Raw genomic sequence first — 27637 nt, forward strand, 5'->3', positions numbered from 1 at the left:
GTAGTTTAACACACTTCTCTGCTGCTTCTCAAGGACCAACGCCTGCCAACAAAACTATAAGATTACATGATGTAACTGGTAACTCTAACCAGGTGCCTAGCAAAATAGAAGTAGTTGCAGTTCCCCGCCCTCCACTAGTTCACCAGCGTTATAGAGGCGTTAACCAAAATAATCTTGTAAAAATTAAAACCAATGCACATTTGGTACCAATAAGAGACCGAAAAATTAGATGCGGACTACTAAATATACGATCGTTAAGCTCCAAGTCTCTGTTAGTAAACGATATAATTACAGAGAGCAGGAGTGATGTTTTCTGCTTAACAGAAACATGGTTACAGGATGAAGAGTATGTTAGTTTGAATGAATCAACTCCGCCCGGCTACTTTAATCATCACATTCCTAGAAACACGGGCCGGGGCGGAGGAGTCGCAGCAATTTATAACTCCAGTCTCCAAACAAAAATTGAACCTAAGTGCAATCATAATACGTTTGAAAGCCTCACGCTTAGTCTGAAATTTCCGAGCTGGAAATCAGAGAAGCCAGTTGTGTTAGTGGTAGTGTATCGGCCCCCTGCTGGCGCTTATCTAGAGTTTTTGTCTGAATTTTCAGATTTCCTTTCTGGATTATTGATCAGTACAGATAAATTCATCATAGTGGGTGATTTTAATATTCATATGGATGTTGAAAGCGATAATCTTAAATTAGCTTTCAATTCTCTTCTAGAATCAATGGGTATCTCACAAAAAGTGGACGGGCCGACGCATTGTTTTGGTCATACTCTCGATCTCGTTCTCACCTACGGTGTTGAAACTGATGGTCTGTTGGTGTCACCTGTAAACTCCCTTTTATCCAACCATTATTTAATAACGTTGGAATTGAATGTTGTTGATGTTGAAGTGCAGGGCAGGAGGTATTATTTTAGCAGATGTTTGTCTGATGAAGCTATTGCTAAATTTAAGGAGACCATTGCTCGTCTTGCGACAGTGGAAAATAGTGAAGCCTCTACTGAAGCAATAGAGGCCAGTGACCTGGGTTCTACCTCTGATGTTGATGTTGATTTTCTTGTTAGTAACACTGCTGATCTGTTGCACTCAGCTTTAGATGAAGTTGCTCCTTTGAAAAGGAGGGTTTCTAGCCACAGGAGCTTAACTCCCTGGTACAATTCAGATATTCGCATGTTGAAACAAAACGTGCGTAAAATAGAAAGGAAGTGGCACTCTTGTAAGTCTGTAGACTCTTATCGTGAATGGAAAGATATTCTAATAGTATATAAAAAAGCCATTCGCAAAGCAAGAACAGCTTATTATTCAACGTTGATAGAGGATAACAAAAGTAACCCACGTTTTCTGTTCAGCACTGTAGCCAGGCTGACAAAGAGTCACAGCTCTGTGGAGCCGTGTATTCCTGCAGCTCTCAGTAGTGAGGACTTTATGAGCTTCTTTAACAGTAAAATCACGAGAATTAGAGAAGAAATCAACCAGCCGGTTGTGGGCGTTTCTTCAGCTTTAGCGACTTCCCTAGGCTCTGACTTGTCTCTAAACTGTTTTGATCCTATAGACCTCCCTGAGCTGACTTCACTCGTTAATAGAGCTAAGTCAACCACATGTATGTTAGACCCCATCCCGACTCGACTATTCAAAAATGTTTTTTCTCTTATTGGTGTGACAATACTGGACCAAATCAACCTATCCCTAAGCTTAGGATATGTACCACAGGTTTTCAAAGTGGCAGTAATTAAACCTTTACTTAAAAAACCTTCCCTTGACCCAGACACCTTAGCTAATTATAGGCCAATTTCTAACCTTCCATTTGTATCTAAAATTCTGGAAAAGGCAGTTTCAAGCCAGTTATGTGACTATTTGTATAGAAATGATCTGTTTGAAGTCTTTCAGTCAGGGTTCAGAATGCATCATAGCACAGAGACAGCACTGGTTCGAGTTACGAATGACCTTCTTATGGCCTCAGATAAGGGATTAGTGTCCATACTGGTTCTACTGGACCTCAGTGCTGCTTTTGACACTATAGATCATGGCATTTTACTGCACAGGTTAGAGCATGTTGTTGGGATTAAAGGGACAGCTCTACGTTGGTTTAAATCATATCTATCTGACAGGTTCCAGTTTGCTCATGTACATGAGGTTTCTTCAGAACAGTCAAGGGTCTGTTATGGTGTTCCGCAGGGTTCAGTGCTAGGGCCAATCTTGTTTAGTTTATACATGCAGCCGTTGGGAAGTATAATCCAGAATCACGGCATACACTTTCATTGTTATTCTGATGATACGCAGCTCTACTTGTCTATGAAGCCGGATGAAACAGAACCGTTAGTTAAACTTCAGGCATGTCTTAGGGACATCAAGGACTGGATGTCCAGAAATTTCTTGCTTCTAAATTCAGATAAAACAGAGGTTATCATTCTTGGTCCAGAGCATCTTAGGAAGGGATTAGATGGTGTTGCGATGGCTTCCAGTGCAACTGTGAGAAACCTTGGTGTTGTTTTCGATCAGGATTTGTCGTTTAAACCATATGTTAATCAGGTTTGTAAAATAGCGTTTTTCCATCTCCGTAATATTGCAAAAATTAGGAAAATCCTCTCGCAGAGGGATGCAGAAAAACTAGTTCATGCGTTTGTATCTTCTAGACTGGATTACTGTAATGTGTTGTTAGCAGGATGTCCAAGTAATTTGCTGAATAGGCTCCAGCTGATCCAGAATGCAGCAGCACGAGTACTGACAGGAATCAGCAGGAGAGACCACGTCTCTCCAGTGTTAGCGTCGCTCCATTGGCTACCTGTAAAATTCAGAATTCAATTTAAAATTTTATTACTTGCATATAAAGCCCAAAACGGCTTAGCTCCGCAGTATTTACAAGATTTGATAGTGCCTTATGTTCCTGGCCGAGCTCTCCGCTCCCAGGGTGCAGGTTTACTCGTAGTTCCTAGAGTATCTAAATGTAGATTTGGAGGGCGGGCGTTCTGCTATCAGGCACCATTACTTTGGAACCAACTTCCAATCTGGGTTAAGGAGGCTGACACCACCTCCACCTTTAAAACTAAACTTAAAACCTTTCTGTTTAGTAAAGCTTATAGTTAGTGTTTAGTAAACCTCTAGCTGGTGTTGGTAAATCTCTAGGTAGTGTAAACTTTAGTGTGTTAGAGTCAGTAGTCATAGTCGCAGCTATAGAACAAAACTATAATAGTTAGTCTCAAATATAGCTTGGTGGTAGATATGCTGCTATAGGCTTATGCTGCAGGGGGGCACCGACATGATCCACTGGCCGGTGCCTCTCACCCTTCTTCTCCTCTCCTTTTCCCTGCCTCTCTTCTCCATTTCCATTTTTATTTATTAGAAATATCTCATAGCTATCATTTTTGTCCATCGTTCCTGTAGTTTCTTGTGCCGGCCCCCCTTTTTTCTCTTTTGTGTATTGTTTGCAGGCCGGAGCCTCAGGAGCTGCGTTCTGGCCTGTGTTCCCGGCCCCCCCCCCCCCCCCCCTCTGGTCATCCCATTGCTTCTTCCACCTGCCTACGTGGATGTCTGCTGTTGCTGCTTCCGCCTGCCTGCACCCCCCCCCCCTTCTGGTCATCCCGCTACTCCTTCCACATGACTGTTGTGTGCTGCTGACGCCCCCCCCCCTCTGGTCATCCCGCTGCTGCTTCCACATGACTGTTGTGTGCTGCTGACGCCCCCCCCCCCCACCTCTGGTCATCCCGCTGCTGCTTCCACCTGCCTGCTGTGTGCTGTCGACGTCCCTGACTCCCCCAGTCTGGCCTTCGGCAGGAGGGTCCCCCCTTATGAGCCTGGTCCTGCTCAAGGTTTCTTCCCTCCTAAAGGGGAGTCTTTCCTTGCCACTGTTTGGCTTAAGGTTTTTCTCCCACTAAGGGAGTTTTTACCTGCCATTGTTTATATAATAATTGCTCGGGGGTTTATGTTTATGTTTATGTTTATGTTCATGTTCTGGATCTCTGGAAAGCGTCTAGAGACAACATCTGTTGTATTAGACGCTATATAAATAAAATTGAATTGAATTGAATTGAGAGAGTTCCAGAGAGGGGAGTACTACAGTACTGTACTAAAAAAAGGTGATGGAAGGAGAAGCTGCTGAAGTAAATCCTCGTGTCCACCTCCCTACAGCAGCTCCCCCTGGTGGATGAGAGGATGCTCCGTCGTCCAGCCCTGGCTCAGCTCAGCAGCCGCTTCAACCACTTTTCAGACTGTCATGGCGCTTTTACACTAGTACCTACTCAGCGCCACTCGACTCAACACGTCCCGGTTTTGCGCTTTTACACCAGGGGTGGAGGCAGGTGGAGGCGTCTCGAGTAGATACTTTTCTGTATCTATTCTGCCGAGGTTCTAAGCGGCTGAGTCGGCTGTATCTGACATCATCACACTACAGGCCACCGATTGGTCGGGGGGTTGGAGTCAGACGTCTGAGTCAGGAGGAGGAAATCAGAGAAAGAGACTCTGACGGATTCTGGTTCATTTTATTCAACCAGCAACGGCAGCAAAAGTCTGTTTGATGATCCAACTCTGAGGTGCAGATGTTCATAAACCTGGTGCTGAGGAGAGAATTAAAAAGGGATCTAGACGGAGATAAGGAACAACCAGATCTACCAGGAGATCTGTCTCTTCATAGCTGCTCACGGCTCCAGCTGACTTTTCAGCAGCACAGAGACAAACTAAAAAGAAAAGCATCACTGCCTGGAGGCCTCTCTCTCTCTCATTTCTTAACTTGATATGGAACACAAGTCACAGACCCAGCAGCACATCTATCATCTCAGGAATATTAGTCAGATTTTTATTGTATTTTCAACTCTAGCTCACAAACATTACAAAATGAATGTAATTAAGAGGGATCAATTATTTGCTACATAACTTGTCCTGTGAATGACACCTGAACACCTTTATTCACCCTGAACTGCAGCTCTGTTGTTAATTTGGTAAGATGTTAAAAAACATGTCCAGGACCTTTCAGAAGCGCACAAACGTGAAATCAAATCTGTGAGTGGACGTGGGTCCACCGCGGTTGTTGGCGCCCCCTGTGGTCCATGAGCCAGAACTGCTACTGTAGTCTGCCCTGCACCGGTGACTGGTGCAACTATCACTCAGTTATTTACAGAGAAGCCCCCCCCATCCAAATACACCAGAGGCCTTTTCACTGCAAAAACTCTCAATCTTACCAGGAATATTTGTCTTATTTCTAGTTAAAATGTCTCATTTTTAGTCAAAAAATCTCATTACACTTAAAACAAGTCATTACCAGAAAAATTACTTGTTATTTGACAATTTTCACCTGTTTCAAGTAAATTTTCACTTAAAATAAGTTTAAAAAATCTGCCAGTGGGACAAGATTTATTTGCTTGTAATAAAAAGATAAATCTTGTCCCACTGGCAGATTTTTCTACTTATTTCAGTTTTTTAATTGCATTACAGAAAATAAAGAACTTTATCACAATATTCTAATTTTCTGAGACAGTCCTGTAAGTAGAAAAATCTGCAAGTGGAACAAGATTTTTTTGCTTGTAATGAGAAGATAAATCTTGTTCCACTGGCAGATTTTTCTACTTATTTCAAGTGAAAATTTACTTGAAACAGGTGAAAATTGTCAAATAAGTTATTTTTTTGGTAATGAGTCTTGTTTTAAGTGTAATGAGATTTTTTGACTAAAAATGAGACATTTTAACTAGAAATAAGACAAATATTCCTGGTAAGATTTTGAGTTTTGTTGAGATTTTAGTTTTTTCTTTCTTTTTTAGTCAACCACCTAGCAAATGAGCATCCAAATATTCACGCCCAGCTTTGCACGCCTGCAAATTAACACAGCTACAACCTCTGGCTTTTTTTGTAAAGCTTTATATTCATAAATTTGAAGGATTTTTTTTCTAAAAAAAAAAATTTGTACAGTAGGAATTTCAGTTTTTTTTTCTTTTTACATATTTATGATTTAAGTCCAGTTGTTTCCTCACAAACCTGTGATGTACGAATCACGTTTGTGATAAAAACTTTAAAGCCCAAATCTCTGACTTTACAGGACTGTCTCAGAAAATTAGAATATTGTGATAAAGTTCTTTATTTTCTGTAATGCAATTAAAAAAACAAAAATGTCATACATTCTGGATTCATTACAAATCAACTGAAATATTACAAGCCTATTTTTATTTCAATATTGCTGATTATGGTTTACAGTTTAAGATTCCCAGAATATTCAAATTTTTTGAGATAGGATATTTGAGTTTTCTTAAGCTGTAAGCCATGATCAGCAATATTAAAATAATAAAAGGCTTGCAATATTTCAGTTGATTTGTAATGAATCCAGAATGTATGACATTTTTGTTTTTTTTATAATTGCATTACAGAAAATCACAATATTCTAATTTTCTGAGACAGTCCTGTATAACTTTGCAAATTTAGAGTTTAATCTCAGAAACAGGACGTTGTTAGAAAGTATTTTCTGCCCCACCTTGCTCCATGCTTTTGTTTTTCTTCAAACAGCCCAACATTGTAGGATTAATCACAGAAAGTCACATCACGTTTAAAAATTCTCCTAAACCGTTGGCGCCTCAAATCCAGCTCCGTGACGCCTCCTCGCTGAGTTCCTGACAGGAAGTCAGGGTTTATAGTGTAAACCGTCAGTGGATCTGCCTCCAGTCCTTCTCTTCTGAGTTGTTCCAAATAAGACAAGTTACAGAAAAGAAACAGCACCAAATCTTCAAACTCACCAGTGCATGAAAACACTTGTTCTTTCTCACTGGTCCTGCTTAAAGAGAGTCTGCAGGTGGAAATATGAGACTCCTGGTAAAAATAAAAGACCACCAGAGACCACCAGAGAACTGAGGTCTTTCAGTAACTGGAGCTACCAGAGGCTCACCCTGCAAAAACTCATCTTAACAAGAATATTTGTCTTATTTCTATTTAAAATGTATCATTTTTAGTCAAAAAAAATCTCATTACACTTAAAACAAGACTCATCACTGGAAAAAAAAACAACGATTTTCACCTGTTTCAAGTAGATTTTCACTTAAAATACAGGACTGTCTCAGAACATTAGAATATTGTGATAAAGTCCTTTATTTTCTGTAATGCAAAAATGTCATACATTCTGGATTCATTACAAATCAACTGAAATATTGCAAGCCTTTTATTATTTTAATATTGCTGATCATGGCTTACAGTTTAAGAAAACTCAAATATCCTATCTCAAAAAATTTGAATATTCTGGGAATCTTAATCTTTAACTGTAAACCATAATCAGCAATATTAAAATAATAAAAGGCTTGCAATATTTCAGTTGATTTGTAATGAATCCAGAATGTATGACATTTTTGTTTTTTTAATTGCATTACAGAAAATAAAGAACTTTATCACAATATTCTAATTTTCTGAGACAGTCCTGTAAGTAGAAAAATTTGCCAGTGGAACAAGATTTTTTTTGCTTGTAATGACAAGATAAATCTTGTCCCACTGGCAGATTTTTCTACTTATTTTAAGTGAAAATTTACTTGAAACAGGTGAAAAATTGTCAAATAAGTTATTTTTCTGGTAATGAGTCCTGTTTTAAAGGAGCTTGAGGCCGGATTGTGGCAAGATTTATGAAAAAAATCCGTATACATTTTAAGTTTTCTAGTAATAATGTCAGATGAAGCGTTCCAAACCCAAAAGAATGTTTCCTCTAGTGTATCTCTCCTTTGCCTTGAACAGGCTGTGTGCTGCAAAATGTGCTGCAATTCGGTCCCGATTTTCCCGCGCTGGGCTGCGGATGTGACGTCACATGACGCTGCATGTGCGTTCTCCCCGTTCTCCCGTGCCGGCTTCACTGTTGGCTGCAGTACCCCCAACGGCCGTCGTGGTGAAGGGTGGCGCTAGAGAGTCTCATTTCTTAAAAGGAGCCTCATGCTCCTTTAAGTGTAATGAGATTTTTTGACTAAAAATTAGACATTATAACTAGAAATAAGACAAATATTCCTGGTAAAATGTGGAGTTTTTGCAGTGCAGAGCTAGAAATGGAAGGGTCTACCAGTAATTGGAGAACAACGGTCCACGAGTAACTGGAACCACAGGAAGAACCACAGCTGCAGAACTGAGGCTCGGCCAGTATTTAGAGCTGAGAACCGGGAGGACCGTCCAGTAACCGGTGAACAGGGAAGACCCTGGAGTTCTGGAGAGTAGAACGTAAAGTGGCTGGAGAACTAGAGAAGCAGAAAGAGCCTCTAGGAACCAGCGTAGCACCACTGAGCAACTGTGGGAGTGGAAACAACAGAACCTGAGATAACAGAGAATACATACATGGTACTGACACACACTCTTACAGCAACTAGAACCCACAGAAGCAAAAAAAACTATGCAGAAGTGTGTAAACTGGAGTGCTAGGGTCCACTCAGGAGTCCGTGTGTCTCAGACCAGGTCCAGTTCTGAGTTCACAGTGGACCTGTCCCCCTGCCCTGGTCCAGTCTGGACCGGTCTGGACCGGCTGGGCCGTGGGTGGGGGTGGAACTGGGGCGGTGGCACCAACCATAGAACCATAGACATGTATCCGTATCCCCCCCACCAAGCTGCTGTGATACGTCAACGTCTCCGCCATATTGGATGTTCAAGACTGCGCTGTAAACTAATACAAGTTAATGGACTTATTTTCATAAAGCGCCTTTCTACAAAGAAATGTACGTTTTACGTCTCATTTATTCATTCACACACGCACTAATATACTTGGAAACAGTTAGGCACCAAATATAATATATTTAATATTCTCAGATGGTAAAAATAAGAACTTTATTGATCCCACATAGGAGTAATTCATGTTATATCAGCTATAGAGAACAAGGTAGTGCCGAAAAACAATATATATCCCCCTCACAAAAATAAGAAAAATAGAGAAACATATTTTCTCATCAATAAAACATATTTTACATAAACATATTTTAAATTTTAGTAACAAAATAACATATTTGAACCATTTTTCAGATTTTTTCAGTTATTTTGTTGTCTGAAAAATGGTTCAAATATGTTATTTTGTTACTTGAAAAAATTTAAATATGTTTTGTTGATGAGAAAATATGTTTCCTTTATTTTCCTTATTTTCACGAGGGGGATATATATTGTTTTTCGGCACTACCTTGTTCTCTATAGCTGATATAACATGAATTACTCCTATGTGGGATCAATAAAGTTCTTATTTTTGCCATCTGAGAAAATGTTATATATTATATTTGGTGCCTAACTGTTTCCAAGTATATTAGTGCGTGTGTGAATGAATAAATGAGACGTAAAATGTACATTTCTTTGTAGAAAGGTGCTTTATGAAAATAAGTCCATTAACTTGTATTAGTTTCCAGAGCAGTCTTGAACATCCAATATGGCGGCGTCGTTGACGTATCACAGCAGCTCGGTGGGAGGACACGTTTCTACGTCTGTGGCTCCAGCACCGCCCTACACACTGGTGATGGAGGCCAGGCAGCTGCTGGGCTTCTGCAGCTTCTCCGTCTGGGAGCCGGCGGGCTCCGGAACGCTGTGGAAGGAGAACGGGGCTCCACTTCCTGCTATCCCGCCGCGGTGGCCCGGACTCAGGCCCGGACTCAGGCCCGGACTCAGGCCCGGACTCAGGCCCGGACTCAGGGCCAGGTTCTGGCGCCGGGCGCTCTCCACGATGGAGGACGTGTTGGAGGCTAAACTCTCCCTGGTTCTGTTGAAGCAGCACACAGAAACAACAGCAGCATGAGTTCAGAGGGACCACAGGAACAAGAACCGCACACTGCAAACACTCACTCTTAACAAGAACATCTGTCTTATTTCTAGTTAAAATGTCTCATTTTCGTTCATTCGTTCGTTTTTATTTATTTCGAACATGTATAAAAAAGAAACAAGAAGAAAAGATAAGAGAAACAAATCCAGGTGGGCATTCCACCACATAAAGAAAAAGAAAATCACATCAAAACACATATTTCAGTTGTTGGAAAAGGAGTGGAGGAAGTATAAACTTATTTAATCCCACCCCCTTTCCACAACTAAACATAAATTATATGCCTGTATTTACTTTTTATACTATACACTAATTTGTATAAATATATATATATATCATTTTTACAAGAATAACCTGTTTAATACCAGATGTAAGCTCTATGATAAATATAATATAACTATGATATAAATATAATACGCATATCTAAGTATATAAACATACAGCAGAACACACAGCTGCTGATCTTTAAACACAGTCTACACTTTTAGAACTCAAATAAACTATGTCTTTATATTTCTTCCTAAATAGTTTTTAGTAAAAAAATCTCATTACATTTAAAACAAGACTCATCACTGGAAAAGACAACCATTTTCACCTGTTTCAAGTAGATTTTCACTTAAAATAAGTAGAAAAATCTTTTAAATCTTGTCCCACTGGTAGATTTTTCTACTTATTTCAAGTGAAAATCTACTTGAAACAGGTGAAAATGGTCAAATAACAAGTTATTTTTCCAGTGATGAGTCTTGTTTTAAGTGTAATGAGATTTTTTGACTAAAAATGAGACATTTTAACTAGAAATAAGACAAATACTCTTGTTAAGATTTGGAGTTTTTGCAGTGCACAGGAACTTGAGGAAGATGTTTAACTCTTTTTAAGAAGATGGTTTTTTTTATGGTAACCTTCTGGTACGTGCAAAGAACTGATGAAAATGAACCAAAACTCCAAGTAAGTCACAGACCACACCACAGAGCATATTTAATGTATGAGTATTATTAAGAGACTCTTGGTGATTCCTTCACACTAGTGAAGTGAGTTGTGCTTCCATGACACACATGCCTGGATGGTAAACACATGCTGTCGGGAAGTCCCTCTTTTAATCTTATAGTTAAATGTCAGAATTGTGAACAGCAGTGAAGACAGAGGAATTGAGCGTATGGATAGAGAGCCAGTATCAGTACTGAGGAGACGGGACAGTTTCCCCCGGTGAGACGAGAGTGGAAGAGTGTGTGTTCATCAACCACTCGTGGTGTGAACATGTACATATGTACATGTAGTCCAGGGGCCACCGTTAGTCCAGGGACCAGAGCCCAACACTTCACTGGTCAGCACCACTCAAGGTGACCAAACGTACTGATGATTGTTGAAAATATCCACATCTATAGATGATATTCTGGTACGATAACCTTCCTGAGTGGCAGCTGGATCAGAGTTATCAGCTCATCAAGTTCAGAAAATTACACTCGATGCTGCTGCATATCCTGGTTTAGACTCATGTTCAGGAAATCTGTTAATGTTTCACTATATTGTCTTTGGTATCATTTTAAAGGAGACCTTTATAGCATTCATTCAAGCTAAGATGTGAATCTTTCTGACCAACATAGAGGTCACTGCAGCTCTTTAAACTAGAAACAACACACATTTTTACACCATTTTCTCCTAAATGATAAACTATCTTTTATCCCTGTGTCATCTAGGAACAACAGAGACACAAAATACAAAAACTGGAATACTCACAGGACCATAAGGATTCAGGAAATGTATAATACACCCAATTTAGAATCATCAATGAACCTGAAGGGGGTGGTAACTTAATGAGCTGATAACTCTGATCCAGCTGCCACTCAGGAAGGTTTTATACCAGAATATCATCTATAGATGTGGATCTTTTCAAAAATCATAAGTAAGTTTGGTCACCTTGAGTGGTCTGGGAAAAAAATGTTATTTTATTGTCTGAAAAATTGTTCAAATGTTATTTTGTTACTTGAAAAATGTAAAATATGTTTTGTTGATGAGAAAATATGTTTCTCTATTTTTCTTATTTTTGTGAGGGGGGATATATATTGTTTTTCGGCACTACCTTGTTCTCTATAGCTGATATAACATGAATTACTCCTATGTGGGATCAATAAAGTTCTTATTTTTGCCATCTGAGAAAATTAAATATATTATATTTGGTGCCTAACTGTTTCCAAGTATATTAGTGCGTGTGTGAATGAATAAATGAGACGTAAACGTACATTTCTTTGTAGAAAGGCGCTTTATGAACATAAGTCCATTTACTTGTATTAGTTTACAGCGCAGTCTGGAACATCCAATATGGCGGCGACGTTGACGTATCACAGCAGCTCAGTGGGGGGATACGGATACATGTCTATGACCCTCACGCCCTTTTTATTACTGCAATTTCCGGACTGTATTTCCCAAATACCAGCAGCACGTAGATAGTCCCACTGGTACGAACGCTTGGGATCATGTATGCACAAATATAAAAGGTGCATACAGGGCTGCAGAACACATGGCCTTGTTTCTTTAGCTGGTGTCCAGACACCAGTCAGCAGACAGGTCCAGCCGTGAGCCAGAGACAGAGGACACACCGGACGGCTCTGTGGACGGACTGTGGTGTTTAACGCTGCAGCCACTCTGGACGGCTCTGTGGACAGACTGTGGTGTTTAACGCTGCAGACACTCTGGACGGCTCTGTGGACAGACTGTGGTGTTTAACGCTGCAGACACTCTGGACGGCTCTGTGGACAGTGATGAGGCCCCCTGCAGACCCCCTGCGGGGACACGACGCCGCCCTGCGGACGGCTCCTGAACTCCCCCTCAGCTCATTGACATGCAATTCCAGTTGCTAAGGACCCCTGCCCCTGCAGACCCCCTGCGGGGACACGACGCCGCCCTGCGGACGGCTCCTGAACTCCCCCTCAGCTCATTGACATGCAATTCCAGTTGCTAAGGACCCCTGCCGGTACGACACCTTGCCGGCAACGCATTGTCTCCCTGCTGGGACAGGCACCAGCTTCCAGCCCCCCGCAAGGCCACGCCTCTGACCGTAACACTTGTTTAATTCTGTTGTTTGTTCTTGTATAAAAAAGCTTGTTACGAACCATTTCGATGTCAGCCACCGAACCAGACACTGTCTGTATCTGTCTGCTGAACGCCGGCTAGAATAAAATCTCTCATCACACAGCGGACTCTTGAACTGGACTTTGTAATATTCTTCAACAATTGGTGCCGTTGACCCGGATGACAATAGACCTTCGATGGAAACTCCTGTTCCAGAACAACGGCGCAATCAGCGACTCTATCTAAAATTTTAGAGGTTAAGGGATCCACTTACAAAATCCCAAATTATTGTTGCTGAGTTGTTGTCGAAAGTCTGTGAATTGGAGTGCCGGAGAATGGTTGACGTCATCCTGAGATTTTAGGTAAGTCCGCTGTGTGGTTGTGAAGGTTATATTTTTTATTATTATTTTGTGTTATTGGGAAGGTTATTGTAGAGATGTTTTAGGAATGCTGACAATTTCATAACACTTGAATTTGATTGTGTTGTGAGAATGTTCTGCTTCTCCTGCCTTAAGAATCTGACTCGCTCTTCTAAAAAAAAAGGTTTAATATCTCGGATAACATTAAAGAGAGAAATGGCGCCATGGTTGGTCTGGTACCAATAAAAAGATAGTCCAGGGGGACTATTCTCATGCATATGCAGGACGTGGGGTCCGTAAGTGTTGGAACACTGATATATTTGTGAGAAATAGACATACTGTATGTAGAGAAACTGCCCTTTTATTTTATAAGTGGGGATGACACGCTCTCCCCAAAATGGAGTATATTTCATTTCTGCAAGAATCGACTCGCTCTTCTTTGCATCAACAGGAATGATTTATATGCTCAGGTAGACTGATAGTTGGAAAGTTTTTGGGAAGTTTTTCAGTTCTTTAAATACATGTATGGTAATCACGGTACCGATAGTTTTATTTGTTAGTTTTGTTTGTTACTTAGTTAGTATTAAATATTGTTAAAATAACTAAAAAGCACTTCAAACTCCCTCAGATTTTTGGAGGGATGAAGGTAGATGCCGTAATGCAGAATCTCAAATAGCTTCGCTTACTGATCAAAATAAAAAGCTGATGGCTAGAAGGATTTAAAAACACAACGCAGACGAAAAAGAAATTAGAGAACCAGTTAAATGATAAAATCAAAACCTTTATCCGGTGAAACTGATTAAAGAATCAAATGACGATGACACTTCTGATTACGACTGGATTTTACAAAAATCCAAGATCTGTTGCCTACAAAATTTGGAGCCAAATAATGGTAAGAGATTTTAAATTAATAAACAAAATGGCTAGAGGAAACAGCGGTTAAACTAACTTTGCCACATGATTTGAAAGTACTTGATGCGCAAAGTACTTGATGCTTGTAGAATTCCCTTTTAATCCCACAGCTGTTGCCAAAATCACACCAGAGCAAGCTCAGACCTTTTTTCACAGTATTTATTGCCTTAACAGTTCAAAGGGAAAATTGATAATCCCAGGGAACTTTATGCTAAAACAATTTTGACAGCAAAAGAGAATTGTGGTCTGTCACGAGATCAGATTGATGGATTCCCTCCAGGGTACATGCAAAATATATATTTGCTAATTGCCCTCCACAAAGGGTAGGCCTGGATAACGCAAAAAAAAGAATCTGAAATGTATGAAAATACTAATGTCTTTTTCAAAAGTGTTTCCTACACAGGTTGAGCGCTGAGAGGAGGCGCAGAGGAAACAGCCAATGATCGGCTCCCATTGGGGTGAGCCAAATCAGAACATCCCAATTTACATAATCTTATCCTGCCTATGGTAAAATTCATCATGTAAGTGCATGGAAATCTGTCTGTGGCCTACTATAACGTCTCTGAATGCATGTATAACTAATCTCTAACTAGAGGTGTCAAGTAACGAAGTACAAATACCTCATTACCTTACTTAAGTAGAACTTTTGGTTGTGTATGCTTCACTGGAGTAATTATTTTTCAGACGGTTTTTACTTTTACTCCTTACATTTTCACGCAATTATCTTTACTTTTTACTCCTTATGTTTTAAAAACAGCCTTACTCTATTTCATTTCGGCTTTTTAAAAAAAAAAAAAAAAAAAAACTATCCAGTTAAATTGTGCCATCCGGATAGAGTGGATTTGGTTGTGGTTGGATGAGAAGTATAAACATATTTGGTTTGTACGTGTCTGGTCTCTGAAACACATGTTAATGCTCAATAGTACACATATATGGTTCTTTAATATATTTGCATTATACTAAGATGCATTCATTTTCAATGGCTTTTAGCCTTAATGGTTTTTCCCCGCTTATATTACTTTTACTTTTATACTTTAAGTACTTTTGAAACCAGTACTTTATACTTTTACTTGAGAAAAAATAATTAAATAAAAAATAAAAATAAATACATTTTGAGTTGATACTTCAACTTCTACAGGAGTATTTTTGAACTCTAATATCTATACTTCTACCTGAGTAATGAATGTGAATACTTTTGACACCTCTGTCTTTAACACTCGTCCTGACCTTTCCTGTTTTCCTCACTGACGGCTCTGCTTATAAAAATGGAATACCATACGCAGGTTATACAATTTGTGATAATTCTTAATTGTTGAAAGCGCCCTCCTCCTCCAGCTCCACCCCAGTAGATGAAACTATATACTGATCAAAAGGTAAAACTGTTACAATCTATACAGATTCCAGATATGCTTTTGGTTGTGTATATTGTATTTTATAGATTTTATATATTGTGGGCGAACCAAGGATTTATTTCATCCTCGGAGATAAATGTGGTTAATTGATTGGTGAACTGTTACAAGCCTGTCAACTACCTTCATCTATTGCTTTGTTAAATGTGAAGCCCACACCCAGTCCATGGACCCTGTTTCACTAGGCAATACTTCAGCTGACCATGCAGCAAAAGAAACTGCCAAATTTGGCTTACCTGTCTATGTAAAACTTTGCCCTTCTATACCCGCTAACGACCTGGTTTCTCCTAATGATGTAGCTCTCCTACAAGAAGACTACTGAGGTGAAAAAAAAAAAAAAAAAAAAAAAAAAACGGATTGTAGCATTCCCATGGTTGTAAAAATGTAAATAATTTGTGGGTCAGCAACGACGGCCGCGTTGTGAAACCCACATCCTTGTACGCGTAAATAGCTGATCACAGTTAGCAATCACAGATGAGAAAAAGGGGGAATGTGTCAGATAGTGTTGAAAGACTGATAAGCTCCAAGATTTGCATCCTATAAAAATATTGCAAACATTATCAACACTTCCCCCCACCGTGATTTTTTTTTTTGAAGCTCTGCAAATAGACATTATGTGAGGGATATGAAATTATTCTTGTATGAAAATGTTCATGTATGAAAATGTTTTTGTATGTGCAGAGAATTTTAAACTGGACTTAAATGGACAATGTTGACACCTGTTAACACCCATTAGGAAGCACAAAACTCACGCTTCATGAAAGGATTATGGGTAGACCTATGACCATACCAAGCAATTCAGTTCTGTATATATGAAGAAGATGGACTTCCATGCCATGGATGAATTATTATAGCTACCTTGCTACAATGGTTAATCGCTGTTCCATACCTCTACCAAAGGATGTTTACTGGATTTTTGGCGTGAAGGCTTGTGAATATCTTCCAAACGGTTGGTCTGGAATATGTGGTCTGGGCCATGCGGTACCAGCCATGAGAATCGTTCACATTGTTAGAAGAGAATTGTACACACACACACAAACACCATGGACAAGATTTTTTGGTGCCCTCGTTCCAAATTACGGAGTCATGGCAGCTTTGGAACAGATAAGAGATTTATCCCATGCAGTTGAAGATTAGCCAACACCACTGCAAAAGACATGCCTATGCTCTCACAAGAAATGACTGCTTTAGGGATGATGGATTTATTAGCTTCTCAAGGGGGAACTTGTGCTGTCATTAAAACTGAATGTTGTACATTTATACCCGCAATGCCACAGTCCAAGAAATAACGCAACACTTGAAAGATATTGCCAAAATGTTACATACACCTGTCATAAGTAGTTTCATTGGTTTAAAGAACAGTTAGGACACGTTGGTTACTTGATTTTTGAATTTGCTTTGTTGGCTTGTTGTTATTGTAATTCCACCTCTACCGCCAGTGGAGGAGGAAAATTCAGACTTTCTGTTCAAAATTGAGATTGACTGTACTTAAAAAAAAAAAAAAAAAAAAAAAAAAAAAAATTGTGAATTGATGAGGCCCCCTGCAGACCCCCTGCGGGGACACGACGCCGCCCTGCGGACGGCTCCTGAACTCCCCCTCAGCTCATTGACATGCAATTCCAGTTGCTAAGGACCCCTGCCCCTGCAGACCCCCTGCGGGGACACGACGCCGCCCTGCGGACGGCTCCTGAACTCCCCCTCAGCTCATTGACATGCAATTCCAGTTGCTAAGGACCCCTGCCGGTACGACACCTTGCCGGCAACGCATTGTCTCCCTGCTGGGACAGGCACCAGCTTCCAGCCCCCCGCAAGGCCACGCCTCTGACCGTAACACTTGTTTAATTCTGTTGTTTGTTCTTGTATAAAAAAGCTTGTTACGAACCATTTCGATGTCAGCCACCGAACCAGACACTGTCTGTATCTGTCTGCTGAACGCCGGCTAGAATAAAATCTCTCATCACACAGCGGACTCTTGAACTGGACTTTGTAATATTCTTCAACAACAGACTGTGGTGTTTAACGCTGCAGCCGCTCTGGACGGCTCTGTGGACAGACTGTGGTGTTTAACGCTGCAGCCGCTCTGGACGGCTCTGTGGACAGACTGTGGTGTTTAACGCTGCAGCCGCTCTGGACGGCTCTGTGGACAGACTGTGGTGTTTAACGCTGCAGCCGCTCTGGACGGCTCTGTGGACAGACTGTGGTGTTTAACGCTGCAGCCGCTCTGGACGGCTCTGTGGACAGACTGTGGTGTTTAACGCTGCAGACACTCTGGACGGCTCTGTGGACAGACTGTGGTGTTTAACGCTGCAGCCGCTCTGGACGGCTCTGTGGACAGACTGTGGTGTTTAACGCTGCAGCCGCTCTGGACGGCTCTGTGGACAGACTGTGGTGTTTAACGCTGCAGCCACTCTGGACGGCTCTGTGGACAGACTGTGGTGTTTAACGCTGCAGACACTCTGGACGGCTCTGTGGACAGACTGTGGTGTTTAACGCTGCAGACGCTCTGGACGGCTCTGTGGACAGACTGTGGTGTTTAACGCTGCAGCCGCTCTGGACGGCTCTGTGGACAGACTGTGGTGTTTAACGCTGCAGCCACTCTGGACGGCTCTGTGGACAGACTGTGGTGTTTAACGCTGCAGCCGCTCTGGACGGCTCTGTGGACAGACTGTGGTGTTTAACGCTGCAGCCGCTCTGGACGGCTCTGTGGACAGACTGTGGTGTTTAACGCTGCAGACACTCTGGACGGCTCTGTGGACAGACTGTGGTGTTTAACGCTGCAGCCGCTCTGGACGGCTCTGTGGACAGACTGTGGTGTTTAACGCTGCAGCCGCTCTGGACGGCTCTGTGGACAGACTGTGGTGTTTAACGCTGCAGCCGCTCTGGACGGCTCTGTGGACAGACTGTGGTGTTTAACGCTGCAGCCACTCTGGACGGCTCTGTGGACAGACTGTGGTGTTTAACGCTGCAGCCACTCTGGACGGCTCTGTGGACAGACTGTGGTGTTTAACGCTGCAGACACTCTGGACGGCTCTGTGGACACACTGGTGTTTAACGCTGCAGCCGCTCTGGACGGCTCTGTGGACAGACTGTGGTGTTTAACGCTGCAGCCGCTCTGGACGGCTCTGTGGACAGACTGTGGTGTTTAACGCTGCAGCCACTCTGGACGGCTCTGACAGTCAGGGGACACCATATGCTGACTAGGAATGGGCCATATTTTACCGTTAAGATATACCGTCAAAATAATTCCCCACGGTAAGAATTTGTCATCTCGCGGTAAAAAGGATAAATTCCCGTTGATGAGGTTTTTGTGTAACAAACATGTTTGAAGACGGATCTGAGAGCGAGGAGCTCGTTGTTAAACGAGGCTCCAGCTCCGTTATCTGGAACTGGTTTGGATTTAAAAAGAGACGAGGAGCAAACATCATCTATTATGTGCAGAGTCTGCAAAAACAGAAGGAAATGGTTGTTACATTTTGATATAACGTTTGACTATTACGAAAAAAAAGTTGCAATAGTATCTAATTTGTGGCATGTTCCAACCACAGGTTAATCTGCACATTTTATTTATATTAGAAGAGGTCATCACTGATAGGGTTTTATTTTCAGTGAACTTTTATTTATTTGTCCTGTTTCTTTATTTATCAGGTTGTATTTTTTTCTACTTTGTGATTTTATAAGCTAAGAAAACTTAAAGGACAAGGTACTTTAGCTGTTTCACTGTTATCCCACTGTTTAAGCCTTACAGTTTGAATAAATGTTGAATCTGTTCTTACATTTCAAACTTGTTTCATTTGAGTCATTCCAGTTTTGCAGTACAGGTGTAACTCATTTAATTGGTTTTTATTAATTCAATTGGTGTAGTTTAGTAGCATTCAGTATCTTTTAGAGCAGTGATTTGGCTCCAAAGACTGAATGTGGTGATAGATTTATAGTTACAAAGGTGGAGTTGAATTGGTATTTTTTTTATCATCATTTTTATCGTTATCGAGATAAATGCCAGAAATTATCGTGATACATTTTTTAGTCCATACCGCCCAGCCCTAACGCTGACTAACTGACTGGCTGGATAACATTCAAGTTAGAAAGTTTCTAAACCAGGTAAGTTGTATTCTGCTCCACCGCAGTCACGTCTGGCAATGAGAGCGAGTACCAAGCTGTACCAAGCTGCCTGACGACCTGGACACATTCTACACCCGCTCTGAGACCTGCACCCCCACAACACATTCTACACCCGCTCTGAGACCTGCACCCCCACAACACATTCTACACCCGCTCTGAGACCTGCACCCCCACACACAGGAGGACCCAACACATTCTACACCCGCTCTGAGACCTGCACCCCCACAACACATTCTACACCCGCTCTGAGACCTGCACCCCCACAACACATTCTACACCCGCTCTGAGACCTGCACCCCCACAACACATTCTACACCCGCTCTGAGACCTGCACCCCCACAACACATTCTACACCCACTCTGAGACCTGCACCCCCACAGAGAGGACCCAACACATTCTACACCCACTCTGGGACCTCCACACATTCTACACCCGCTCTGAGACCTGCACCCCCACAACACATTCTACACCCACTCTGAGACCTGCACCCCCACAACACATTCTACACCCGCTCTGAGACCTGCACCCCCACAGAGAGGACCCAACACATTCTACACCCACTCTGAGACCTCCACACATTCTACACCCGCTCTGAGACCTGCACCCCCACAACACATTCTACACCCGCTCTGAGACCTGCACCCCCACAGAGAGGAGGACCCAACACATTTTAATACTTCCAACTGATAACATGATATGTACAAACGGATGAGACATTCCATGGGTCTTATTCTGCACAAAAGCACCAGTTACATGGTCTCCTGAACTGGTTCCTTAATGTCATTCTGGACATTTAGGGGCTGTTTTATTTACATTTTTTGAATTGTTTAAAAAATAGTTCCAAAAGTAGTTTTGTTCTGGACTTGTTGTACAGGACTGTCTCAGAAAATTAGAATATTGTGATAAAGTTCTTTATTTTCTGTAATGCAATTACAAAAACAAAAATGTCATACATTCTGGATTCATTACAAATCATCTGAAATATTGCAAGCCTTTTATTATTTTAATATTGCTGATATTATAGCTTACAGTTTAAGATTAAGATTCCCAGAATATTCTAATTTTTTTAGATAGGATATTTGAGTTTTCTTAAGCTGTAAACCATGATCAGCAATATTAAAATAATAAAAGGCTTGCAATATTTCAGTTGATTTGTAATGAATCCAGAATGTATGGCCTTTTTGCATTACTGAAAATAAAGGACTTTATCACAATATTCTAATGTTCTAATATACAGTCGTGTATATTTAACTATAGCCATTCCACCTCTGGAAACAGCAGCTTTGAATACTGAGCATTCCAGCGTATGATAACACCATTGTTGGTGCTATTTAAAGAATGTATGATTTTGTATTGTAATCCATTACATCTAAATGTTTCAGAATGACTGTAACCTTAATGTGAGTGTCAAAAAGAGCACTGGTCTTATTTGACAGAAATCTAAAATATATTTTGTAGTAGAATTTCCTTTTTTTACTTTTTTTCTTTTCGATGTTTCTTTTCTTTTTCTTCTACTACCTCTTTAGGTTTGCTTTTCATTTTTGTCTTGTATTGTATATTATTTTTGTGTCGGACCCCAGGAAGAATAGCTGCAGTTTTGCTGCAGCTAATGGGGATCCAAATCAAACTTCAAACTTCAAACCATGCAGATGTCTCAATCCAGCAGCTGATGTCTGGCTGTGTCTCCACCTGGAGACTTGACTAGAGGCTGCAGCAACGCTGTGTGCTGACTTCAGAGAAGAGGAACTGGGACAGTGTTTATAAAGATGATGTTGTATCAGATTGTTTATGGATGTAAATACAAACAGAGATCAGAATCCATTATTTGTTTGGCTTAATCACTATAGCTGTGTCCCAATTGAGGGGCTGCGTCCTTCGAAGGCTGGATTTAAGGCCGATTACGTCACAGCGTCCCATTTAGAAGGCTCCTTCAAATGCAGCCCACAGATGCAGCCTTCTTTTCCCGCTGTTTGAAGGATCCATCGTTGTATCCTCCGCGGCCCACCATATCCCAAGATGCATTGCGCACAGTCAGAAAAATATTTAACAATGGCGGACGGAGAAGCGATAAGCTGAGAAAATTATACTTTTACAATTATAATAATAATTATATATATAATTGTATAAATATATATATATATATAAATATATAATTGTATTATAATAATAATACAATACGGGAACAGCTGGTGACGCAGGCTAGACCGTCTCATTTCACTAGCGTCCGTCCAGCCTTCGGTACGGCCTTCGCGGTCTTGGAAGGCGTGGCCTACGAAGACCGCGTCCTCAGACCCAGCCCCTGAATTGGGACACACCCTATGTCTGCTGCTGGTATCAGAATCAGAACTATTCTAGTCTGGACAGATGAGACCAAAGTAGAGTTTCTTAGGCCAGCACCTTTACCCACTAGGACGGTGGTGGAGGGACGATGGTCTGGGACCTGGACACAATCACGGTTCTGGAATGACCCGGTCAAAGTGTAGACCAGGGGTCGGCAACCCAACATGTCTTGTATCAGCCTTAGAATGAAGACAACACATGCTGCATGTTTCTATATTACAGTGCCTTGCCAAAGTATTTGGCCCCCTTCAACTTTGTGACCTTTTGCCACATTTCAGTCTTCAAACATAAAGATATAAAACTGTAATTTTTTGTGAAGAATCAACAACAAGTGAGACACAATCATGAAGTGGAACGAAATGTATTGGATATTTCAAACTTTTTTAACAAATAAAAAACTGAAAAAGTGGGCGTGCAAAATGATTCCACCCCTTTACTTTCAGTGCAGCAAACTCTGTCCAGAAGTTCAGTGAGGATCTCTGAATGATCCAGTGTTGACCTAAATGACTAATGATGATAAATGGAATCCACCGGTGTGTAAACATGTCTCTGTATAAATGCACCTGCACTGTGATCGTCTCAGAGGTCGTTTAAAGAGAGAGCATCATGAAGAACAAGGAACACACCAGGCAGGTCCCAGACACTGTTGTGGAGAAGTTTAAAGCTGGATTTGGATACAAAAAGGTTTCCCAAGCTTTTAAACCTCCCAAGGAGCACTGTGCAAGTGATAATATTGAAATGGAAGGAGTATCAGACCACTGCAAATCTACCAAGACCTGGCCGTCCCTCTACACTTTCAGCTCATACAAGGAGAAGACTGATCAGAGATGCAGCCAAGAGGCCCATGATCACTCTGGATGAACTGCAGAGGTCAGAGGTCATGATCACTCTGGATCAACTGCAGAGGTCAGAGGTCATGATCACTCTGGATGAACTGTAGAGCTCTACAGCTGAGGTGGGAGACTCTGTCCATACGACAACAATCAGTCGTATACTGCACAATTCTGGCCTTTATGGAAGAGTGGCAAGAAGAAAGCCATTTCTTAAAGGTATCCATATAAAGTGTGGTTTAAAGTTTGCCACAAGCCACCTGGGAGACACACCCAACGTGTGGAAGAAGCTGCTCTGGTCAGATCAGACCAAAATCAAACTTTTTGGCAACAATGCAAGACGTTATGTGTGGCCTAAAAGCAATACAGCTCATCTCCCTCAACACACCATCCCCACAGTCAAACATGGTGGTGGCAGCATCATGGTTTGGGCCTGCTTTTCTTCAGCAGGGACAGGGAAGATGGCTAACATTGATGGGAAGATGGATGGAGCCAAATACAAGACCATTCTGGAAGAAAACCTGATGGAGTCTGCAAAAGACCTGAGACTGGGATGGTGATTCGTCTTCCAACAAGACAATGATCCAAAATATAAAGCAAAATCTACAATGGAATGGTTCACAAAAAACATATCCAGGTGTTAGAATGGCCAAGTCCAGACCTGAATCCAATGGAGAATTTGTGGAAAGAAGTGAAAACTGCTGTTCACAAACGCTCTCCATCCAACCTCACTGAGCTCCAGCTGTTTTGCAAGGAGGAATGGGCAAAAAGTTCAGTCTCTCGATGTGCAAAACTGACAGAGACAAACCCCAAGCGACTTACAGCTGTAATCGCAGCAAAAGGTGGCGCTACAAAGTATTAACTTAAGGGGGATGAATAATTTTGCACGCCCAATTTTTCAGTTTTTTATTTGTTAAAAAAGTTTGAAATATCCAATAAATTTCATTCCACTTCATGATTGTGTCCCACTTGTTGTTGATTCTTCACAAAAAAATACAGTTTTATATCTTTATGTTTGAAGCCTGAAATGTGGCAAAAGGTCACAAAGTTCAAGGGGGGCAAATACTTTCGCAAGGCACTGTAGTTATAACTGGGGGGAGATTTTTTTTTTCCATTATGCACTTCGAGAAAAAAGTCAAAATGTCGAGAAAAAAGTTGAAATGTCGAAAAAAAAGTCGAAATGTCGAGAAAAAAGTCAAAATTTCGAGAAAAAAGTTGAAATTTCGAGAAAAAAGTTGAAATATCAAGATTAATATTGAAGTACAATCTTGAGAAAAAAGTCGAAATGTCAAGAAAAAAGTCGAAATGTCGAGAAAAGTCTAAATTTCGACAAAAAAGTCAAAATGTCGAGATTAAAAAAGGAAAAAGGAAGAAAAAAAGGAAAGAAAGAAGAAAAAAAAGAAAGAAGAAGAAAAAAAGGGAAAAAAGGAAAGAAAAAAAGGAAAAAAAAAGGTCAAACATTTTTGAATAAGCTCCAGGGAGCCACTAGGGCGGCGCTAAAGTGCTGCGGGTTGCCGACCCCTGGTCTAGACCTAAACCTTTTCTGTGGCGGGACCTTCAGGAGGTTTAGATGTGAATGTGCAAAATCCTCAATGAACTGTGTGAGAGACACCCATGAAACCAGACAGCAAACCAGCTAAATCTACTCCCACTTCCTGCTACTGAAACTGGATCTACAAGCTGCTGGATCATGTGGGTACTTTGGCACCATTTCTGGGTTTTGTATGACGATGTAATGGAAGAGGTGGTGTTCATCTGAAAGTGTTTGTACAGAGGTGGCCATACCGTGGTGAGTTGAATCCGCTGTCCACTGTGACAGAACTGGAGTCCATACTGTCCAGTCTGGCGGAGTGGGCCGACTGCTGGGCCTGGCTCGGTTCTGGAAGGTTCTCTTTAGCACCAGAGAGGGTAAGAGTCCTTTCAAATCTCCTCTGTAGATCCCTGGCCTTCTCCCTGTCCAACAACCACTGCATGGTCCCTGCTCCACCTCCTTTCAAGTTCCCGGCCTTCCCCCCTCCAGCTTCCCCCCGACATTTGCTCCCGCCCTCTTCCAGTTCGTCGTCGTCAGAGACGTTATAGTAGTCAAAGGAAGCGTCTGGGGCGGTGGAGAGGGGCTCGTTGACCTGCGTGGGACCACATGGCATTGCCACCAGCGGTTTGGGAGCATCGCATGCTGACGACAGAGTTGAGGAGAGAGCTGCAGGTTTTCTCAAGGAGCTATAGTCAGGGATTGTGGGGAGGCTGGAAGGAGCTTCCAGGAGTGTGTCTGTATCAAATAGGTCCTTATGCTTTTCCTGACCAGATGAGGCACCGTTGGGAGGTCGTCCATTGAAGGCGCAGGGATCAGGTATGGAGAGAGGTATGGGAGGCAGGCTGCTCGCTTTAGGTCCACCCCTTGACAAATCCTCTTTGTTTTCCGGGGGTTGGGATGCCTGTCTGTCAGCCTGCCTGTCAGTGCTGCTGGGATTCAGTCCTTCGTGGATGTTCTTGCAGAGAGTTCCCATTGTGTTTGTTGCTGCGAGGGGAACCTTGGAGCTGCCGGAGCACTGGAAGTAATCGTCAGCAGGGATGGAGGGCGGCACCAGCTTGGGCGAGTACGCTGGTAAACTGTCCCTGCTTTTGCTCTTCTCAAAGTTTCTGCCACTGTCCAACCCAACCGGATCCCGTGGCACCTTTGCTGTAGACGGAGTGGTTCGGGTGTAGTGGGAAGAGCTCTGATTGGCTCTTAGGGTGCCGTCGTCAGTGTAGTAACGACTCCGGTTGCCGTAGTAATCAGGTGGCCCAATCAGGCCGGCGCCAAGTGGTCCTTTAGAGTTGTCCATGGATCTGGAGCGCTCCTTGGCCTTGCTGCTACGTTCATTCCTGGACCTCCTTTCCTGGGTGTGGGAGTGTGAGCGATGGACTTTGGAGTGGTAGAGGGATGGGACGTGGCTCGGCTCAGGAAACGGAATTTCAGTGCGTCGCTTGGCAAGCTCTCCAGAAACGTCCCACTCCGGTGTAACGGGCAGGTGGGACGAGTCCAGGATATTGGGGATGCTTTGGGCAAGGTGGAGCCGAGCCCTTTGCCGCTCCATGGCGAGGGCTTGTTCCCGTGGCGACCGAGCCAGGGAGGAGGAGTAACCTCTGTGGTCCCCGTCACAGAGTTCCAGGTGGGAACCATCAGCCGGTTCAAATCGTAATGGCCTCGTCTTGCTGTGAGAGCGGCTGAGTTTGGTCTGAGAGTGCTTCCTGTGTCGACCCCCACTCCTTCTGCTCCTGGAGCTGTGATTGGCCAACGACGCTTTGCTCCTCTGAGCACGCTCCTCCTCCAGTCGTTTCATGACAGCTGTATGGCGGGCCAGGTTCTCCACGGTTAGGTCAGGGTTGATTCTGCGGATAATCTCCATCTCGATCTGACGCGGCAGCTGGCTGGGCACCTCCTCGTCCCGGAGGGGCCACTCCGCCGGGGGGAACTGAGCAGAGAAGGTGCTCAGCTGCTTGGCCTTGTCCTTCTTGAAACTCAGACGGAACAACTTCAGTCCAAACTTCCGACTTCCCGTACCATTTCCCGTGTGTTTTTCCAAGTCTCCAGCCCCCCCAGTGGCCCCCCCACGGTGCTTTGTGAGCGTGTCCGTCTTGAACGGGAACCCAAGGGTGCTCCGGCTCTTCTCCGAGGTGCCTCCTCCTTGCTGAGGGGGAGTCACTGGGGACTCTCTGTGGTCTTTTGGAGATCGATGCTGCAGGGTGGCGTGGTGGCTCGGCGGGTCGTCTCCACGGGAACTGCTATTGTAAAAACTGTCCTCCCCTCCTCCGGAGTGGTTTTTACTGGACTTGGGAAATGTTCGATCCCGGAGACCCCCGGACGTGGAAGGGGTGATGGTTCCAGAGAGGGGGGAGGTGCACTGCGTTTGTTGATTCTGCTCTTGTTTCTGGTGCGGATGTCGATCGGCTGATCGCTCGTCGAGGTGGTACCACTTTGAGCCCGTTCGGATCAGGCTCGGAGTGATGAAGTAGGTCTGAGGGGTCACAATGAAGTATCCGTCAGCTGTTGGGTAGATCTTACGCTCATGAACCAGCATGCTCAGAGTGTGGTGCAGAGCCTCCTCTGTTGGGGTGGGAACACCTGGGGAAAATAGAAAAACAGTCAAGACAGGGATATTTCAAAAAGACAAATAAGTTATCTTTTCAGACCAAAACCTGTTTGGTTTTGGACCATAACTGTCCTGTTCTGAGAGGACCAGGAGGACTAAACTGCAGTAGAGTCCTGAAGACCTGCTGCCTCACAGTTTCAGAAACCACGTACTGCTGATGTCACAGTCATTGCTGGTTTGCACATGACCTTAGTCATCAATTTATTTTTCTTCTATCTGCAAATTAGTTTTAACCCTTGTGCTGTCTTCGGGTCAAGGAAGGAGGAAGAGAAGAAGGGAGGAAAGAAGGAAGGAAGGAAGGAAGGAAGAATGGAAAGAAGGGAAGAAAGAAGGAAGGAGGGGAGAAAATTAGGAAGGGAGGATGGGAGAAAAGGAAGGGAGGAAAGAAAGGAAGGAAGGAAGGAAGGAAGGAAGGAAGGAAGGAAGGAAGGAAGGAAGGAAGGAAGGAAGGAAAGAAGGAAGGAAGGAAGGAAGGAAGGAAGGAAGGAAGGGAGAAAACAAGGAAGGAAGGAAGGAAGGAAGGAAGGAAGAGAGAAAAGAGGAAGGGAAGAAGGAACGAGAGAGCAGTAGGAAAGAAGGAAGGAGGGGAAAAAAGAAGGAAGGAAGGAAGGAAGGAAGGAAGGAAGGAAGGAAGGAAGGAAGGAAGGAAGGAAGGAAGGAAGGAAGGAAGGAAGGAAGGAAGGAAGGAAGGAAGAAAAGAGGAAGGGAGAAAAGAGGAAGGAGAGAGCAGGAGGAAAGAAGGA

At 42.7% G+C, this 27637-nt stretch overlaps 1 protein-coding gene across 1 annotated transcript in view; it reads right to left on the reverse strand.

The window, feature by feature from the left end:
• Positions 1-9334: 9334 nt before the first annotated feature.
• Positions 9335-27637, reverse strand: part of LOC133447319 (storkhead-box protein 2-like) — a 40500-nt gene continuing 22197 nt past the window's right edge. The window contains exons 3-4 of the mRNA XM_061725975.1: positions 24550-26866; positions 9335-9672 (exon numbers count right to left, since the gene is read on the reverse strand). Coding sequence (XP_061581959.1) covers positions 9420-9672; positions 24550-26866 — 2570 coding nt within the window. The 3' untranslated portion in view covers positions 9335-9419. The remainder of the gene's footprint in view (positions 9673-24549; positions 26867-27637) is intronic.

Source organism: Cololabis saira, chromosome 7, assembly GCF_033807715.1.
Source record: "Cololabis saira isolate AMF1-May2022 chromosome 7, fColSai1.1, whole genome shotgun sequence".
In the NCBI taxonomy this organism is placed as follows: Eukaryota; Metazoa; Chordata; class Actinopteri; order Beloniformes; family Belonidae; genus Cololabis; species Cololabis saira.